General features: G+C 37.1%; 4 protein-coding genes across 6 annotated transcripts in view; 2 read left to right on the top strand and 2 right to left on the bottom strand.

Moving 5' to 3' along the window:
* LOC124639326 (bromodomain-containing protein 1) overlaps positions 1-7,123 on the bottom strand; it is a 30,469-nt gene extending 23,346 nt beyond the window's left edge. For both annotated transcript variants that reach the window (XM_047176628.1, XM_047176629.1), the window contains exons 1-11: positions 6,501-7,123; positions 4,845-5,084; positions 4,333-4,476; positions 3,836-3,929; positions 3,388-3,489; positions 2,931-3,069; positions 1,873-1,981; positions 1,323-1,409; positions 972-1,191; positions 602-698; positions 147-324 (exon numbers count right to left, since the gene is read on the bottom strand). In XM_047176628.1, the coding sequence (XP_047032584.1) occupies positions 147-324; positions 602-698; positions 972-1,191; positions 1,323-1,409; positions 1,873-1,981; positions 2,931-3,069; positions 3,388-3,489; positions 3,836-3,929; positions 4,333-4,476; positions 4,845-5,084; positions 6,501-6,950 (1,860 nt within the window). In that variant the 5' untranslated portion in view covers positions 6,951-7,123. The remainder of the gene's footprint in view (positions 1-146; positions 325-601; positions 699-971; positions 1,192-1,322; positions 1,410-1,872; positions 1,982-2,930; positions 3,070-3,387; positions 3,490-3,835; positions 3,930-4,332; positions 4,477-4,844; positions 5,085-6,500) is intronic.
* Positions 7,124-7,474: 351 nt separating this feature from the next.
* LOC124639759 lies at positions 7,475-14,256 on the top strand. The gene is made up of 3 exons (XM_047177227.1): positions 7,475-7,890; positions 11,543-11,761; positions 12,455-14,256. The coding sequence occupies exons 1-3, from the start codon at positions 7,601-7,603 to the stop codon at positions 12,615-12,617; spliced, it is 672 nt and encodes a 223-aa protein (XP_047033183.1). The 5' UTR covers positions 7,475-7,600; the 3' UTR covers positions 12,618-14,256.
* A 2,316-nt stretch (positions 14,257-16,572) lies between these two features.
* The window catches only part of LOC124639350 (calcium release-activated calcium channel protein 1-like), a 75,812-nt gene continuing 72,428 nt past the window's right edge, over positions 16,573-19,956 (bottom strand). For both annotated transcript variants that reach the window (XM_047176671.1, XM_047176674.1), the window contains exon 8: positions 16,573-17,139. The gene's annotated coding sequence lies outside the window, so the exon portion shown is untranslated. The remainder of the gene's footprint in view (positions 17,140-19,956) is intronic.
* On the top strand, positions 17,153-19,755 carry LOC124639349 (MFS-type transporter clz9-like). Its single transcript, XM_047176669.1, has 2 exons — positions 17,153-17,414; positions 17,655-19,755. Exon 2 carries the CDS (start codon positions 17,659-17,661, stop codon positions 19,498-19,500), a length of 1,842 nt encoding a protein of 613 aa, XP_047032625.1. The 5' UTR covers positions 17,153-17,414; positions 17,655-17,658; the 3' UTR covers positions 19,501-19,755.

The raw sequence follows: 19,956 nt of genomic DNA, 5'->3' as shown, positions 1-19,956 counted from the left end.
TAGTACGTTGGGCGCCAAATGTTTGTCATATATATAGTACGTTGGGCGCCGAATTGTTGTCATACATATAGTACGTTTTGTGCGCTAATTTTTTCTCCTATTGGTGTACAACAAAGAATATTCTATCTACCACTAGTTTGACTGACCTCTTGCAAGTCGACGGGCTCAGTGAATATATCGCTGGCGTCCTTCTGCCGCAGCAGTCGCAGCAGCTTGTGCAGCGCGGCTCGCTCCGGCTGCAGCGAGTGCAGCACGCAGCGCTCCCATACGCGCGTGTACTCCGCCTTTAGTCGCTCGCGTTTGCGTACTAGCTCGCAGAGGAGTCTGGAGGAAAATAAATACATCGTATATGAATGTTATACATTGATATTTTTTTTAAACACTTGGTATGTATCAACCTCTGGCAAAATTATTAATTGCTATGTAAGTAATATGAAAAATCAATAAAATTATCAAAACATCGACGTTGATACGATGAAAAACACGAGTTTTTTTGTTTACTAAATTTATTTTGTGTACTTCTTTAGGCAGACTTTTTATTTACCACTTTTTATGATGGACAAGAGGGCTAAGAATATAATGTTAAGATCACAACTTTTACCTAGCTCTCTCCAAGTCCTGGCGTATCCTCTGCCAGTATTTGAGCTGATTGCACAGCTCGCGAACATTGACTGTTCCGTCTTGTATGCCTCTGCTTCCTGTACACAGAGAACGAATTATGTTGTTCAGATAAGCATGGAAATGTTATAGTGGAAAAGTACATCAAAATTATATCTTGGATAAGCTAGAGAGAAACAAAATATAGGGCAATACAAGATTTTTGGAAAAAAACATTGTATCTCATAGTCAAATTATACGACAAAAAGTATTGATAACATATTATTATTCACCACACACAGCAGAACAACTTGTCGCATCACTAAAAACCAATTTCTCATAGAGGATTCTGAAACCCTGTATGTACTACTTACCATGATGACTAGTAAGGCTCTGCAGCCGCCTCAACAGCGGCACTCCATTCCTGCTATGTCGTTTCAGGGTCCAGTACGCCAGGAGTCGCTTCATCAGCTGAGCCCTGGCTGGTGGGGCGCCGGGAGCCAGGGCCGCCACCTCGGCGACCCGGTCTGCCGGGAGAGTAGGTACAAGGACAACTGGGGCCCAGGTGCGTTTGAGGGCGAGGACGCGACGGGCCTGGAATTTTGAAGGTGGAAATATATGGTTGTCCTACTACAAGGGAAAAATAATGCATCCATTTATTATTTTGTAAATGGTTTTCAATAAAATATGTTGGGAAAAATACTAATTTGACATTCATATGATACCTGTTTGATCTTCTCTCTGCCTTTCTGCCGAATAGCTGTCAAGTCGTTAGATTTTGTATCTCCCTCCGATTCCTGTGCTCGTCTCTCCTATAGCAACAAAAAAAATATGAATGCCGTATACCTATCGATTAATTCGAAAATGTTGTTCTTGATCATTAAAAAAAAAAATCATGGTGGTGTTTCGGATGGCACGTTAAACTGTAGGTCTCGGCTGTCATTGAACATCCTTGACAGTCGTTACGGGTAGTCAGAAGCCAGTAAGTCTGACACCAGTCTTAGCAAGGGGTATCGGGTTGCCCGGGTAACTGGGTTGAGGAGGTCAGATAGGCAGTCGCTTCTTGTAAAGCACTGGTACTCAGCTGTATCCGGTTAGACTGCTCGGAGGATGGATGCAAGTGGTGAAATCTGAAAGAAGTTCTCTTCAAGGGCTTTCACGTGACAAAAGTTTTAACAATGTTGAAAAAGTGTATACATGCTCCTTTGTCTCATGACATGTTGAACAATTTGCAAGTAAATGAAAACTAAAATACATATTTATATTATATTTTACCTGCAGTATATGTGCGGGTGTGTGTGCGTCACAGTAGGCCATCTTGGCGACCTGCACCGGCTGGCTCGGGTCGCGGCCTGCGCCCGCCGCCTCCATCTTCATGTATAGACTGCGAAGAGGCGATTCAATGTTGGAAAATTAGAGATCAACCAACTACGCAGGACACATAGTGCACAAGCATTTGCGCAGACACAGGTGCACTCACTATTCCTTCACTCTCATAGCCCGATGGGACGGAAATCCGACACGACCGGAAAGAGATCAGGCGCAGGACCGACATTAACGTGTACTCCGATGCACGGCATATTAAGGATATAAGCTGTCAGGGCCGGATCAAAAAATGCCCTCAAAAAAGGTTGGAGGCACATCCATAAGCTACTGTTAAAAATTATTTTTGTTATTAGCCTGTATTGTCCTACTGCTGGGAAAAGGTTTCCACTTTTGATAGACTTCCACTTTTAAGGATTTAAATTATACTCCATTTAAAATAACATTAGAAATTTAAGTAAACCTTTTTTACTGTTTGTTCAACCGATTTTGACTTCTATTGCGTTAGTAGTATGATTAATGGCGGCTGCAGTAAATACTTGGTATTGTAACCACTATTTTGCTTTCAATTCCGTTCTTTTGTCTACGGAATAGAAGTCAAAATCGGTTGAACAAACAGTAAAAAAGGTTTACTTAAATTTCTAATGCTATTTTAAATGGAGTATAAATTGAGGTAAATAAAGCAGTTGATGAAGGAGTATATTGTACATAGGGGTAGTAAATAAGGAAGCACGAAACGTCTACTATGTTAATAGGCGTATATATGTAGATTACATAGGGGAGTCTATGTATAAAGGGAGTACATAGAGATTGTAGATGAGGGGACTAAAAAGGGAGGGCCGTCTATAAGAGAGTACATAAGGGGTACATATGTAGAAAGTGTACATGTAGTATTTTATGCCCATTGTCGTACAAAAACAAATAACTATGTCCTCACTGCAGCTTCCATCTAGCCGCCGGGATCATCTCGATGGAGTCTGACAAGGAATAGATAGTAACTATGTCCTCACCCAGCCTGCTGAGCGCAAGTGACATGGAAGGCGGAGTAGCAGTTGCTCTTGTGGCACTGTATGCAGGCGCCCACGCTGCGCTGCTTGCACACCATGCACTGCAGCTTCCATCTAGCCGCCGGGATCATCTCGATGGAGTCTGACAAGTGATGGTGAAGGAGTGAATGAATTCCATGTACACAATAATTTGCATGAAAATAGTCTTAGATTTTCTTCGAGCCTTTTGTAGAGTGAAAAATTTTTTTAAGGAAATAAGATACATACCTAATGTATAATTTGGGAAAGGTTTTGTTTTGAACACAATCATATTTAATAGAAAGAGAAAAATTGTATAGGGATATTACAATGGTCTCTTCATGACGATTTATATGACTTACGCGGAACACTTTAAAAGTTAAATTAAATATTGGAAAGATGAAGCAAAGGTATTAAGAATGTAAATACATTTTGTCCTTACCAATAGGCTCCAAGAACACGGTGTTAGCGAATCTCACTTCGGGAATCCACAGCGCGCACACTACGTGCGCCCAAGTCCCCTGATCCGTCTGCTTAAACGCACCTGCAGACAAACAATATTATACTATAACACGTTACGATAGAGTTCAATGTTATTCACAGACTTCCCAAAAAGGCGGATTCAGGTGTCCGTGTTAACCAAATGATTTGTACATTATTTTTGTTTGAAAGGTCCAGGATCTGACGGAATCCCTTAGAAATCGAGGGCAACTCTCGAAAATTGCAGGCATATATATTGCATAGGGTAAAAACTTGACACTAATGTTTATCTGCCAAGTTATCAGAACAAACGTTAGAAGATTTTATCGACAACTTCTAATTGCAGTATAAAATAAGCTTTATATACATTAGAATAAGGTGCATATTTCTTCAACAACTATTTGACTTACCACCAGTGTTGGGACAAAGTACGCAGTTGACAAGACGCGATGGTGACTGTAGGCATCTCCTGCACAACCATTGTCCTTCAGGTATGTATGGCACCTACAAAATATTTTACATGTAAATACATTTTTTCAGGAAACTGGAAACAGCAGTACTTAAATTTCAATTAATATGACGCACACTAGCAAGGCAGTAACTTCGAAGCTAGAATCAGGTTCATGAAAAGAGGAATTAAACAATTAATCGCTAGATAAATTACTTCGATCATTGTATTTTACGCTAATAGTATTTAATTTTACTATACATTTTTAAATGTAATAATAGTATATAATTTTAAGTAGTAAGGGGAAATTCTGATTAAAAGATTTTGAAACATAGACAAACTACTTCGATCATTGTATTTTAAGCTAATTTGAAGCAGTGAGGGGAAAATATTGTCAAAGCCCATTGGTTAGTAAGACCTCGAATTACCTATATTCGCAAAAGCAAAGAAAGAGCATACCCCATAGCAATCCTGATGCACAGCCAGGTTGCACATGTCACAGAACAGTATGACGTTGGTGTTCTGACACTCGCCGTCCATGCAGATGCAGCAGACCGCATCCTCGTCCACTGTGGCTGCTGTCTGCTGGCCGTTTTGTGATGCCTGGGGATAAAGTAACAGGGTTAACTGGATAATAGTTACCAGGATTTGTTTATTGTTAACGCTCCAAGCAAAGAAACGCCTATAGGTGTGCTTTTAGATGCGATTTTTCAGTTCTTAGATGATTTTAGATATGTTTCACCATAACCAGGTGAGTGAACACATGAAGCTAGATTCAGTTGACAGAAACATAAGACGAAAAAAAGAAAGAGAGACGAATTGTGAACGAATTTGGGAAGTCTGTTTAGAGATCATATTCCACTTCATTTTTTTCATTGGGTTTTTCATATTCCACTGTACATAGAATGAGATGCAACATCTCTACCTCACACTACTCATAAAAAAAATATCTCCTTTTTAAATGAACTTACTTGAAAGTAAGATTCTTTTTCCAATCGATCCATGAGCAGTTCCAGGGTATCAACTGTGACTGCCGGCAGGTTCTGCTTGGCTCTTTGCTTATTGATAATAGCCAGCCACGCCGTGTCCTCTTCATCCACATCATATTCCACCTCACCATCCAACTCTTCAGCAGACTTCTCTATGAAACGGATGTAGGCGTTCGGACGAGGTGGGGCGTCGCATACTCGCTCATTGTAGTCGTCAACAAGCTGGAAGAAATATATTTGTTTGTCAATTTGTGATACAAACATGCTGGTTTCTATAGCCTATCTATGCTTTGTTTTGCGATTGGACATCTATATGATCAATTTTTTTTTCTTGTACATGCTCCAAAAATGTCGAACCGATTTGAAAAATTCTTTCACTGTAGGCAAGCTACACTCTTCCTGTGTAACATAGGCTTTATTTTATACAGTAGTTCTCACGGGACACAGATGTAACCGCGGGAAAACGGCTAATTAGTTAGAAATCTACCTTTATAACTGTGCTACTTCAAGATATTATTATTGTTATGTTAGGAAGGAGATGTTCAGGGAATATTTTGGATTTTTGTGGATAATTTATAACTAACACTTAAATGAGCAATGGAATTTAATGATTAGGAAAAAAAATGCATATTGTTTTAGATTCAATATGGAACTGTCTTTTTATTTTCCCAAAATGTACCCAAAATTCTTCTTTTATTCTTTACTTCAAAATAATACATTGTAATTGCTATACAAACTCTGCAATTCGATAGCATTTTCATCTCTACAGTTTAACCAATGGTGTGATGACCGTATAGGATTATTACCTAATTCTGCTTTTGTGTTGTGTAGTATAACAGAAAAACAAAAAATATGAATTGACAGGATCTCAGAATCTGTCTCAAGAGACATGATAACATTTAAGAATAAATTAACTTAAAAACATGGAGGATATTATTTATCACAAATATCATAGACTATCCTCCTCAACCCAGTTACTCAGCCAACCCAATACCCCTTGGTTAGACTGGCGTCAGACTTACTGGCTTCTGACTACCCGTAACAACTGAGAAAGATGTCCAAATGACAGCCAGGTTGATTGTGTCCTCTGAAACAGTCATTGGTGTCCAAGATACACTCGGAAAGTAAATACAAACTTAGAAAAGTTGTATATTTATAGAATAAATAATTTTTATTTAACAAAATGCCAACATCATAATAATAGCAACAATTTGAACAGCTGAGATTGTAATTTTTTTTTCAAAATATTTATCATTCAAATAGGCCATGAAACCATGAGTCCAAAAAGTTATAAAAAAGCAAAAATATATATAAAATAAAAAATGATAACATTTGTACATATTGTGTTTTATCCATTCTTACACATTTTTATGCAATTTTAAATAATTAAACTGCAGGCTTTTTGCCTCTTCAGGTCTTGTTTGTAATAAAACCAGATAAAATTTCCATATTCTACTCATGTTTGTAAAACTAAGAAGGAATCAAAGAACTTTTAGATTTGCAGAAATTCCTAAATGTTTTCAGTCAGCATTTTTGTCAATAAAAGACTTTATAATTCAGTTATTTAATCATATTCAAACATGATTTATGAATACAACAATAATGACAAATATTATTACAAAAATCAATACACCGTACCTTGAAGCTGGCTTCAGGCAATTTCACATGGGGTTCGACGGGAGGCTCCACAAAAGGCAGAGGTTTGTCCAGTTCTGCATTCTTCTTTTCCCATTCTTCTAACGACATTATTGGCAGAGGTTGGTCAATGGGGATTCTACTAATTTTGCCATCTATCTCGAATTGGACTACTTTTTGAGCTTCGGCGAATGTTAGAGCCTCTTTCGGTGGACTTTGGAGAGCGATGTCACCGGTTGGCACAGCGGCCCTGCCTCTTCCCTTCTTCCGATGGCTGGCTACCGCTGGCGTCGCCGGGGTCGGGTTGTCGTGATCATAATGAACTAGATGATACTGCAGGCCACATAAACTCTTGTACACCTTGTCACACTTTTCTAAAGGACACTGATACGGCGGAGGCCGGTTTTGCCGCAGTTTTTTGCAAAATTCAAAGACATCGAAGTCCAAGCCCATTTTGCAAGCTTTTAGAATACTTTTCTCTACAAAAGTAGGAACATTGCTAAAGTTCTTTATGCAATATTTATTGAACGAGTTATACACATTGTAGAAACAAATTACAAGAAATTAATTTTGATTTTATCATAAACACGAAAGTGAAAGGCGCAAAATTATTTTTAATTTTTTGTTTGACTCATGTTTGACTTCGTGGTTTACTTGTCAAATAGTGGTGGCCATTTTGGCAAAGGCGAGCAGATTATGCCTCGATATCTTAGTCGATTTTTATCTCTTGCTGCAAAGACAAAAAGGCATTAAGCCTTGATGGACACAGAGATAAGCACATCTGTACATAAAATTTTCACTGCTTATTAGCAATACGTTTACAGTTCTGTAATTAACGTTTTGTATTTGCAGTTATAAAAGTAGACAAATAACAGTATTTAGTAACATCGACTAAACGTAGACATTGCCACCCAAAAAAATGTTCTACTTAATAATATAGAATTTTCAAGAACATTCTACTTTATGAATTAAAAAGTCAGCTGTCAATTGTTGTCGATAGTTTGTTGTTGTGAGTGTGTTATTAAAAAACGCAAAATCTTTTCCGGGAAGTGTAATCCAAGATATTTTTACCGAAGTAGTGGGATTTGACAACTAAAGTAAAGATGGATATATATGGTTATCCAGGTTTTCCGTATAATCAGTCAGATGAAATGGCGAAACAAATGTTTGCACATCAGGCATTGGCTTCGTCAATTCCTTTCAACCGTGCATTAGCAGAGCCGCACGCCATGCCTGCACCCACGGGAGCACCGTGGAACGTTCAGGGGTTGCCCTGGGGTATGTCGTCACCACCTCAGCTGGTACAGTTCACTGGTCAGCACCTCAATACAGAGCAAAAGATCAGTCCTGTAATCCATTGCAAGAGAAAGAGTCTGGATGTAGAACCAGTCATGTAAGTATTCTATTGGGCGAATTTAGTCAAGTGCCCCTCTAAAATTGATGTCTACAAGTCTGAATATGTATCCTGGTGGAGTTTGTCATTGTGTGAGTGTCACGGTCATCATCTTTAACCCTACTTTGCTCATCAATGACCTATCTTTTCATTCCATTGTTCACCCTACCAACTACTATTATTTAGGACTGCCTTACATTCATGGGTATATGCGACTATAAGACATTAGTCTAGTACAGCGGTTCCCAAATGGGGTTCCGCGGAACCCTGAGGTTCCGTGACAGGCCTTCAGGGGTTCTGTGGAACATTCAAGATTTCCATATGGTAAATCGTTTCACTTTTGACAATATTAACTTATTATTCATTTTCAATTAAATTGTTTTAAATATTGCATTCCAAAATTCCATTTAAGCACCATGTAGGTGGGTACCACTCGGGAGTGTAAGTCTCGTACTTTCGCGACAAGTGGCGGGGGAAGGCCACGGCAGCAGATAATTTAATTCCGTTTTTTACAAATTATACTTATTACCTCCAGGTTAACTTAATACCTCCAGGTCTTCGGCAATCGGCAAAAGTAGGTAACGAATCGGCCAAAAACACGGCATTTTTTGGGCTTATTTCATCGCCAGGATTATACGTTTTCATACATTTGACAGGACGTGAAATGACACGGCATACGAGTATTTCCAGTGGCTATTTTTACCATGAATTATTATACCATAATTTTTGCACCTCCACGAATCCGAAAATTTCAAGTTTAAGTATCCAACACCGAAAAAATTTCGCGCTCTTCCGTCGAGGTTTCCTTTGATGTTTAGAAAAAGTTCAGAAAAAGCAATAGCGCTTTCTTCGCTAGCTGCTGCTTATTCACTTGCATTTGGCAAATGACAGACATGGGAAAAACGTATCATTGAAAAGAAAAGATTGATATGTATCTTTTGATTACTGGGATATGTATCACTCTTTTGTATCTCTATATCCTTTCGAATCCGCGAGTGACATTGTACTGTTGCTCAGAGTGACTCGCTTCGTTCAATTCAATCCAATGTATCACTAAATCAGGGGCCCGATTCTCCTAAGTTAATAATGTCAAAATCGAATAGAAATCGAATCGCAATATGATCGCAATAGCAGTTTTGACCATATCGGGCATTCTGCTACTAATAAAAGACCAATCGTATTCGATTGACATTTGATTGGTGTGCGATTGGTCTGCTATTTTGGTAATTTTGGTCTATACGGTAGTTTGCTGTACAATCATTTTGCAATCGTAAATCATTTGCAGACAAAATGATTCATTATTGAATGACAGAAAAGGATAAAAACGTTTATTTCAAAGAAAAAATTAGCGGAATGCCACATACGCTTCAATCGTAATCGAGTCGGGATCGGATCTCAGTCGAATCGAGTCGAACGTCAATCGAATGTTGCTTAAGTAAAATTAGGAGAATCGGGCCCCAGTACGAACTAAGAGTGATAGATTCGTTTAGGTAAGGCGGCCAACTTTCCGAAAACTGAATGCGGGTAGAGATGGGTAACTCAGGAGTGATAGATAAAAAAGATATGTATCTTTCCGTTCTTATCACTCACTCTTTGTATCAGTTCAAATCTGAATGTATCAGTGTATCTTTAACAACTCATTCAATCCGTCGTCCGTTTGTATCTGTGTTGCACTCGCACACACAGCGTTGAGCGGCTGGCGTCACGGTTTCTCATCGGAAAGTCCAGACATCTCTTTCGCACTTCCCTACTTAGAATGTTCTGTCTTACTTTCTCGATACCGAGAATAAGTGTTTGACCATTATTTTTATTTATTTATTCGATTTACACGGCTTTAACAGCCAATTACATAAATCGTAAACTTAAATTTAAAATGAAAAATAGAAACTTAAAAATAAAAAAAAATAAACTTAAAAATATTATAAACTGATATACGAATCTATCTATCCTAAACGAATCTATCACTCTTAGTTCGTACTGATTTAGTGATACATTGGATTGAATTGAACGAAGCGAGTCACTCTGAGCAACAGTACAATGTCACTCACGGATTCGAAAAGATATAGAGAAACAAAAGAGTGATACATATCCCAGTGATCAAAAGATACATATCAATCTTTTCTTTTCAATGATACGTTTTTCCCATGTCTAAATGCGGGACTTAACCTTTCGTGAAAAAGGGGGGGGGGGGGTGCATTGAAAAATGATCGGACGGAACTGATAAAATAAAAACCGTAAGCAAAAAGCTATAATTTAACCTATCAATATCGTGTCACAGCGTGCACTAATGTCTTATTTTCAAAATCATTAGGCCTCACGAGTTCAGTAGAATATATAAATATATAATAGTATAAAGAGAACGAGATTATATTATAAGTACCTAATCTGTGTTCCTGCACTGTTGAGCGTGCGCGCAGGTCTGTGGGTGTTGTGTAGAAGCGTGGTAGAAAAATAGGGATGCGGGACATGCGGGACGCATACAACGTTTTGCGGGACTATTTTACTAATAATTTCAAAACGGGATTTCGTCAAGCATTGCGGGACGGTCCCGCAGAATGCGGGACGGTTGGCCGCCTTACGTTTAGGATAGATAGATTCGTATATCAGTTTATAATATTTTTAAGTTTTTTATTTTTTATTTTTAAGTTTCTATTTTTCATTTTGAATTTAAGTTTACAATTATGTAATTGGCTGTTAAAGCCGTGTAAATCGAATAAATAAATAAAAATAATGGTCAAACACTTATTCTCGGTATCGAGAAAGTGAGACAGAATATTCTAAGTAGGGAAGTGCGAAAGAGATGTCTGGACTTTCCGATGAGAAACCGTGACGCCAGCCGCTCAACGCTGTGTGTGCGAGTGAAACACAGATACAAACGGACGACGGATTGAATGAGTTGTTAAAGATACACTGATACATTCGGATTTGAACTGATACAAAGAGTGAGTGATAAGAACGGAAAGATATATATCTTTTTTATCTATCACTCCTGAGTTACCCATCTCTTATTTGCTTTTTTGTGTGGATATTGTACTTTTTGAGACCTTATTAATTTACAGTGGTTATGTTAATTTTGTGTAGGTACTTAAACTAAAAAAAATTCGCGCTCGCTTCGCTCGCGATACCTGCTACCGCTAAATGTCTTTCAATGCTAGCGGGTGCTTGGAACTTCTTCTTTTAGTTAAAAAAAATCACGCTCGCTCGCCTCGCACCTGTACAAACCCAATCTATTTCTTCTTGCGTTTACTTTGTCAGTCTTCAAACTGAAAACTATTCACATAATACACAAAGTCAAGGGCGGCTAAATTGTTTTCTGGCCCGTGTGGCAGATAGCCATGCTACGCCTGTGTATAGTGAATATGTCTCTAACCATATAACCATTTGGTGCGCTACCAAGCGCCACGAGCCGTACCTAAGTGTATTTTCGTCTTTAGTTTACTTCTTACTTAAGCTAAGGTTCCGCCGAAAAATGGTGAAACGAAAAGGGTTCCGAAGCCAAAAGAATTCGGGAACCGCTGGTCTAGTAGTAGTCTTAGACTAGACAAACATCTAGTAGTCGCATAGTGCAACTGCAGTGCATGCTTACTATTTAAAAGAAAGTACCTTAAAATGGTAATCAGAACTTCAGACTGACATACCATACTTGTTTCAGTCCAGCAAAACAACTGATAACAGAAGAGAAAATGGCCGCCCACCTGAACAGCCTCCACATATCATCAGAGTACACGCCACATGCACTAGCCAGTGATGAAGTCATGGACGTAGGCATGGAACCTGTGACGGAGAAGCTGAAGGGTCACACAATAGTCTTGAGCGAGGAGTTGAAGAAGTTGCAGGAGGAGCCTCTGTTACCTGCCTCTCTTATTGAAAGGTGAGATATTATTTTATTCCTCTATTACAAGATCAATTTTGGGATGGGGTTAGTCAGGGACAAGTTGAAAGAAGGAAGGTAGGCTTTTTGTCCTGTGAAAAAATAAATCCAAAGGGCTTCATTTCCAAATATGTAACAAGAACACAGTGGCCACTCAGGCTAAAAAATGAAATCTAGCTTCTGTCAGACAGCTTAATAATTCTTCTTTCGTGTCAATGACATGTCTTATAGTGAGACTACACTTTGTCAGCCCAATATGCCGCCACAGCGAGACAGACAGTTTGTAAAGCTCACATATATCTTGCCTACCGATAATACACCATAACACTTTGATTTAAAGTTCAATTTACATTGCCTGTGTCTCCATTGTATTAAAATTCTCATGGTCACTCTGTCTCAAGTCTTCAGTAATTGCTCAATCAAGTATTTGGATCAGGTTGTTCATTCACAGTATAGAGTGCTGTATTAGCTGCCAATTATTTGATTCTTACCAGTGTTTTAAAGCCAAAATAATCATGTTGATATTTAAATCTGACATGGTAAAGCAGCTCAAAAAATGTATATGAACTTAGTGATTATATAGTCATCAGGTGGCAGAAGAAACAATAATTTAGAAGAGTTCTAACTCACACACTTTCACTTTAGCAACAGAGTACTTAAAGACATTCACACCCTACTTTCATTTGTTTCTAGACTGGAGAAACCCCACATGTCACTAGTAGTTTGGAAACCAAGAGAGAGCATTCTAGAAAAATTAAAAGATGATGAAAAGAAAGAAGAAGAAAAGCAGCCTAAAAGAAGAAATGGTGTTCTAGTCCCCGCCCACCAGACTGTGTCAGAAGATATTGAGATGTGATACTGATGTAAAATGATAGCACCATAAGACTAACACTGTGTACCTTTCTGAAGATTGTATGTAAGTCAATATCAAGTTTAAGTTCTAAGTTTATACTTATGTTTTGGCATTGTAGCTGTAGCTAAGTAATTTGCTCTGATTTGTTTTTTTTTACAGTACATATTTACAGGTTTTAAATATTGAATTGAATACTAAATGTCGAATATAACTGTCTGTTTCATGTTAGATTGTCTGTAATAAAAAAAGTGGTAACAGGTACTTGTCTGGAGAAATGCAGCGCGATTTTCACTGCCATGTAAAAAACTACTCTCAAGCTCTTGCAATAAAGTCGAAAATGAATAATATCTAATAATTTTCGACTTTTTAATGCATGATTATCATATTCTTATTTGCGCTGTGAATCTTCAGATCTGCTCCAGCCCTAACATAGTAATTGCTGTATTTCGTTTTAATAAGTGTAGAATACTAGTTGTATCTGTTTTTAAGCCTTGTATAGCTATGGAATTGTGAGGCCAAGGGCATACAGCCATGCAGTAATGGCTGTCTCATACATAAGTAAAGCTACAGATAAGATACGTCATAATCTAAGTACATTCATAATTGTGTAATATTTAGTTTTCCGGAATCCGTGTAGCTATTTGCTATTCGTACTAACTTCTTAAATATACCACATATAATACATATTGACCTGGATGTGCCTCCCGCAAATGACGGTAGTGTCTTAATATTTTTTTCTAATATTTCCTTTACAACTAAAATAGAATGTTGTAACCCTTAAATAAAATGTTGGTAATGAAGCCCCAGCACTTCAACTTTAAATAAAAGTTTCCCAGTGAAAGGGCTAAAAATGATTTGATTAGGAAATTTCCAAGTTTTGTAAAAGTTTATAGCAACGTGCTTTCCCAGCTCCTATTACGCAACAAGGTATTTTATTTTTACCGAAAAATACGTTATTTTAATAGAACTTCCATTAGCCAAAACAACGACTGGTCGGTTTTAAGAAAAATTTTATTAACCCTCTTTCTAGTGTGTACTGTAGGTCCCGGCTGTCATTGAACATCCTTGGCAGTCATTACAGGTAGTCAACAGCCAGTAAGTCTAACACCAGTCTAACTAAGGGGTATTGGGTTGCCCGGGTAACTGGGTTGAGGGGGTCAGATAGGGAAGTCGTTCCTTGTAACACTCTTCTTGTCGCATTGGTACTCAGCTTCATCAGGTTAGACTGGAAGCTGACCCCAACATAGTTTTGAAAAAGGCTCGGAGGATATTTCTAGTGTAGCCAGGCAAAAGTGCCTGAGCCGTCGTTTGCGGGGAATCAAACAATTCATGGTCAAAACTTCAAAAATACTTTTAATTTACTTCCTAAATCATTGTAATATGAATTGCACGTTAGTTTTATAACTATTATGTACTTCTAGGTATAGTGTATTTGTATTATACTGTAAGTTTCGAACATCAATACCGGTTTGAACCAGTTATGTTTGTACTATGGAGCCTAAATGGTATTGGGAAACTAGTGATTTCAGACCGACATTGATATTTGAAGATACAATCAAAGACCTCTCAGAGAAGAAGATGAATGTAAGGATGGTCGATTTTGTAATGTTTTCTTGGGAAATAAATGTAAGGTAATAATGTTTTTATTTTTTTCTATTCAAATACCGCCCGTATAAACATATGTACTTTCCCCAACTGAGTAAATATATCGCATGTTTTTAAGTTGGCCCAAGCAATATGTTAGCTCATTTCGTTTAGCCGTTAAAGCGTGATTATGGAACAAACATCCAATCAAACAAACTCTCAAAATAAATGGAATTAACTTTTCGTACTCCATATCCATATTTTAATATGAGCAAACTGGTCTATTTAAGTACCAACTAAAGCATGTCAGACTAAACTAAATTTTGTCGTGTCGGGGGACCGCTCTAATTTATTAGCCTAACGTTAGAAGTAATCATATACTACTACATTACATATACTTCTTATAACTTTTTATACAATTTTGTTTAGATACGTGTTTTTTTTTTTTATACGAATGTTGTAATTAGGTAGGTATTATTTGATTTATGTAAGTATTTTTAAAGGTAAAAAGCGGTCCCCCGACACGTCAAAATTTAGTTTAGTCTGACATGCTTTATAAAAAAATCTTTATAGTTGGTACTTACGTAGTGTTAAAAGTTATTTTTTGATTTTTATAGGGTTTAGCGTTTTTAACCTTTTGTCATAATAATTGCGTGCTGTTTTTTGGGTCGGGGGTTTTTTTAAATTTATAATTTAATTTTATTTCATGCTTTTTGAAGAAGCTCCTTAATTTTTCCTTCTTTCATTTAATTTCTTTTATTTTAAGATGGGGTCGCTATATGCGATCTCGGCCAAAAGAAGCTGTTTAGCAATCCTCATGACAAACCAGCTCTGGGAAAATTGCACAGATTGAGAAACAACAAAGATTAACCTTTGGTCATTCTAGATTTTCAGCAAAAATATAAATCGGTTTATCCGTTTCATTCCGGCATTCCAGGGTTTCATCCGCCACATCCCATTTCCAGCATCAGGTTCTCGTCACTCAGAAACATGAAGAGAACTCGTCAAGACAAATTCAACGAGCCCAAACTCGATGGGTTTACTAAACGGCAGTTCAGGGTTACGTCTCCTATCTTCGTGTCCTAACAGCAGACCAGCTCAGTGGTTCCAGAAGACATTAGTATTTCAAATATCAGATCCCACATATGCTTGCAAGTAAACTGAGCGTGTAACATTCCTATCACACCTAACAAACGAGCTGATGACCTTGAAGACCTGAACCGATTTCCACCAAACATAGCTAAGAACACTCCCGAATGACATTCCTTTCAAACAAAAAAAAACGCATTTCAATCGGATCATCCGTTTGGGAGCTACGATGCCACATACACACACACACACACACACACACAGACACGTCAAACTTATAACACCCCGTCGTTTTTGCGTCGGGGGTTAAAAATGAACTCTATTCCAACGCAATAAGGTAGATACTAAATTTGTTGCATAATACACAGAGGCAAATCCGAGCCAAGAGGGATAGTTAGAACGGAGGCCGTTTGTCTCTTTCTAACACCTTGCCAGCATAAAAAAATGTTGTGATCAACAGTTTTGTCTTCCCAAAAAAACAATTGAATCACATATATTTTTATCTTATTTTAACAATTGTAAGTCAACAAATTAATAAAAATCGCATTAATTTATTATACGAATAAATTATTATTCTTAAAACATAAACAACATATTTTTTTTTTTTCAGCGGTAACCCTGAACATTGTTGGCGCGTAATCAGCATTTAAAATGTTGTTTATATTTTTTGTATTAAATCAATTTAAACTATTTAAATGGTGAAAAAGTGTTGCGTTTATACTTGTAAAAGTGAATCCTATGGTGGTTGCAATATATCGTTCCACAGGTTAGCTAATAATAACATTTTCGTAAACCAAACAACTAGGGTGCCCATGAATTTTTGTAATGAGTGAAAATATGGGTGATGGATTTTAAAACTGTTGTACTATTGTTATAGCTTCCCAAAAAATGAAGAAAGGCGTAAATGGCTCAGCAGTCTATAGACTGCTGCTAATTCCCGCTAATTATTAAAAGCCTTTATAAGTATCTTAACACACACAAACTACGTAACTTCAAACTTCAATACCAATCTGCGTTTAATAATCTTAGCAAATTCGGATTTGTCTCACATAGCTTAATCTCATAGTCACCCTATTAGAAAGGGACAGACAGCCTCCGTACTAACTGTTTCACTCGGCTCGTTTTTTGGGTTTAGGTGCGCAGTCCTGTTTACTAATATTATGTCTATGAGATGATGAGACCATATTTTCAGGACTCACGTTTATTCAAGCTACTTCTGGAATACTTATTTTTGAAGGCTGGTAAAATGATATCCAGAGGACGCAGTTCAAAGAAAACAAGCATAACAACATAATTATTTCATTTATTTTTTTCTTAAAATATTCTTATAAATAATTCTCATCATATACTTTATTTTAAATACTGGTTCAACAGTTTGGAGTACATACATTCACTTTACATAGTTGGTCCTACATGAGTTTAACACATTAATTACTTCTTTTAATTGTACATTACATCAAAATCTGGAAGACTCTTTGGTGGAAATATGAAAGAAACCTATCTTTTTAATATTCCAACATTATATTACTGAAATAACTAGACAAATAAGATCTTAATTGACAAATAATCTGAATATCAGTTACAAAGTCAGCACCATAAGATAATTACATAAAACAAACAAAAGTACACAATTTTGGACCTTATGTAACGGACATAAGGTAAAAATTTACTTTTTCACATTGTACTTTTGATATTTTAATACTCCCAAGAACTTTTATAAATAGCAATACCTTAACTTAGCGTTTATTTTACTTATTAGACATCGTTATATTTACACGTTCGTTTTAGGAATTCAATTGGGTAATAATAGACAATCTTTTTGCGAAACTTCATTCTTTTCTTAATTTAGGTACCGTAAAATGAGGCTACTTTGCTCCATGAAGGTAAATATGCTCCAAATTTAAAAAAAGATTATTTCGATTAAATCTCTTAATATACGGAGATGTTTAAAAATTTTTGAACGCGTCCGATATATGTTTTATAAGATTGGCAACACTGAATAAGCACTTCCGGTTTTTGACATTTCTTTTCTTCGTTAGCAGCCATTAACAACAGACGAGCGATTCTTAAAAAAAAAAATAGTCTGCAAAATCCACCTTCATCGACGAATATACTCAGATATTTGAGGTAAGGAGAGTTTAATGTAAGTAGGTATGTAATTAGCTAACAATTTCAACTAATATTTAGAAAATATGTGCATTAATTTGGATTTCTAACCTCTTTTACTTTCTTGTGCCTACTTTGCGCCATGTTTGGGGATATTTTGCTCCTGGAGCAAAGTTACAATTGAAATTGCGTTTGAATACTTGCTAATAGTAACTGTCACATAGCTCATACTAAATTCAAATAGTTTTTTTTTTTTTATAGGAAAATGCCTCGGAATTATGTAAGGAAAATGCCTAAAAGAAATTATAAAAATTATTCACAAGAGGCTCTTCGAGATTGTCTAGCAGCAATAGAAAATAAAGAATTAACGCAAAGGAAGGCTAGTGAAATATATAGGATTCCACGAAGGACTATTATAAACCAAATTAGGCTCTTACGACGCAACGAAACACCAAGGCCGCCTGGAGCACCTACAACATTCACGGAGGAAGAAGAAAAAATTTTCGTATCGTGCATACAAAAATTGAGCGAGCATGGTTTTCCTCTTACAAGTTTCGATTTGCGTATTGTAATACAATCTTATCTGGACAAGATTGGGAGAAGAGTTCCCAAGTTTAAAAACAACTGCCCAGGCTTGGAATGGGTGTCGAGTTTTTTGAAAAGAAATGCTGAATTGTCACAGCGCCTCGCTGCTAATATAAAGCGCAGTAGAGCTGGCACTGATCGGGAAACTCTTTCAGATTATATTCAAAATTTAGCAGAGGTGTTAAAAGATGTTCCACCAGAAAATATTTGGAATTACGATGAGACGAATTTATGTGATGACCCTGGGCAAAAAAAGATTTTGACGAGAAGAGGCACCAAATACCCCGAAATTATAAGAGATACATCCAAAAGTTCTACATCGATCATGTTTGCTGGAAGTGCTGAAGGAGAATTACTTCCGCCATACGTCGTCTATAAATCTAAGCAGCTATGGAATACTTGGACAGAAAATGGGCCGAAAAATACTCGCTACAATTGTAGTCCTTCCGGATGGTTCGACATGAACATATTCAATGACTGGTTTTTCGCACTTGTACTGCCAAAGCTCAAAAAACAGGAAGGCCCTAAAGTCCTCATAGGCGACAATCTATCGTCACATATTTCGGTAGATGTTCTTAAAGCTTGCAAAGAAAATAACATACGGTTCGTGTGTCTTCCTCCGAACAGCACCCACTTGACGCAACCACTCGATGTCGCCTTCTTTCATCCAATGAAAGTTGCATGGCGGAAAATTCTAACGACATGGAAGCAGTGCGAACAAGGCATACGGGAAAAAACTGTTCAAAAGAGCAGTTTTCCAGTCTTACTTAAAAAACTTCTTGCGGATTTAGAAGAAAATAGAAAAGAAAACTTAAAATCCGGTTTCAGGAAATGTGGGATTTATCCGACCAATGCAAATGCCTTATTAGAGAGATTGCCTAAACCTGTTGATAAGACTGCGGCAGAAAATTCTTTTTTGGAAACACTTCAAGCCAAGAGAGTGGAATGGACTGGAGGCGTTAACCCGAAAAGACGACGAACGAAACTCAACATAGTTCCGGGAAGAAGTGTCACGGAGCTGATAGACAGTTCACTGGCGGACAAAGAAAACGAGGAGCCATGTCTTGAAATGGAAGCCCAGGCCTCGACTTCAGAACCTCGTCGTACAAGAATTCATAGCGACAGTACATATGCCGAGAGTGAAATATCTCTTCATGACTCTTCAAACGATGAAACAATGAATGATATGCTGGAGACAATGTCAGAAGAAGAGACAACCGTAGACAATGCCAGGGAAAGTTCTAAAACAAAAAAATTTAAACCACTCATAAAGGCCGAAGGAGAATATGTAGCTTTCACATACGAAGGGGAAGTCTTCCCAGGCATCATCACGAAAATCAATGATAAAGGACCGTACATATCCTCAATGAAAAGGTCTCTCAAATATTGGAAATGGCCAAAACCAAAGGATGAGATCCAATACACTTGGAATGAAGTTCTTGGATGTATATCTGCACCGAAGAAAATTGGTCGACGTGAATTTTATACTGTTCCTGATCTCGATCAAATTTGGGGGACCTAAGATCTCAATAATTATTAAAAATATGATTGTTCATCCTCATAAGTTTTTTTAGAAGGTATTTTTAGTTCTTTTTTTTCACGTTTCTAATGTCTAGCGTTAGAAATTCTTATTTTTATGTTATTTCTAAAAGTTTACATGTTTCTAGAGATTTATGTAGCCTTTGGTGGTTTTGATAGTTTATTAGACTTAAGAGAAAATGATTCTAAGACTGATTTATCTGAAAGTACAAATAAAAAATGTTCCTTATGTTGTTTATTTTGAGTTTTATTTCATTCAAACTACATCAGTATGACGAGAAAGACTCAAAAGTTGATGCATCGCTATTTATTTTTGGAGCAATTTAACAGCTGAGGCTGTTAACTTTGTCCCTGTTTCTTAAATGTGCCTGTTTTAGTACAAGTTAAATGTAGGAGCAATGTTTCCGAAAGGGTGGGTAACATTGCTCCACTTTTAAAT

The sequence above is a fragment of the Helicoverpa zea genome, chromosome 19 (assembly GCF_022581195.2).
Source record: "Helicoverpa zea isolate HzStark_Cry1AcR chromosome 19, ilHelZeax1.1, whole genome shotgun sequence".
In the NCBI taxonomy this organism is placed as follows: domain Eukaryota; kingdom Metazoa; phylum Arthropoda; class Insecta; order Lepidoptera; family Noctuidae; genus Helicoverpa; species Helicoverpa zea.
The sequence above is the reverse complement of the archived record's forward strand: the minus strand, read 5'-3'. Positions and strand labels throughout refer to the sequence as shown.

Bases quoted from the DNA above. Each gene is read 5' to 3' on its own strand.
- LOC124639759 (XM_047177227.1), top strand. From the start codon at position 7,601: ATGGATATATATGGTTATCCAGGTTTTCCGTATAATCAGTCAGATGAA. The intron at 7,891-11,542 runs GTAAGTATTCTA...TACTTGTTTCAG, and splicing joins CTGGATGTAGAACCAGTCAT to TCCAGCAAAACAACTGATAA. The intron at 11,762-12,454 runs GTGAGATATTAT...ATTTGTTTCTAG, and splicing joins CCTGCCTCTCTTATTGAAAG to ACTGGAGAAACCCCACATGT.
- LOC124639349 (XM_047176669.1), top strand. From the start codon at position 17,659: ATGCCTCGGAATTATGTAAGGAAAATGCCTAAAAGAAATTATAAAAAT.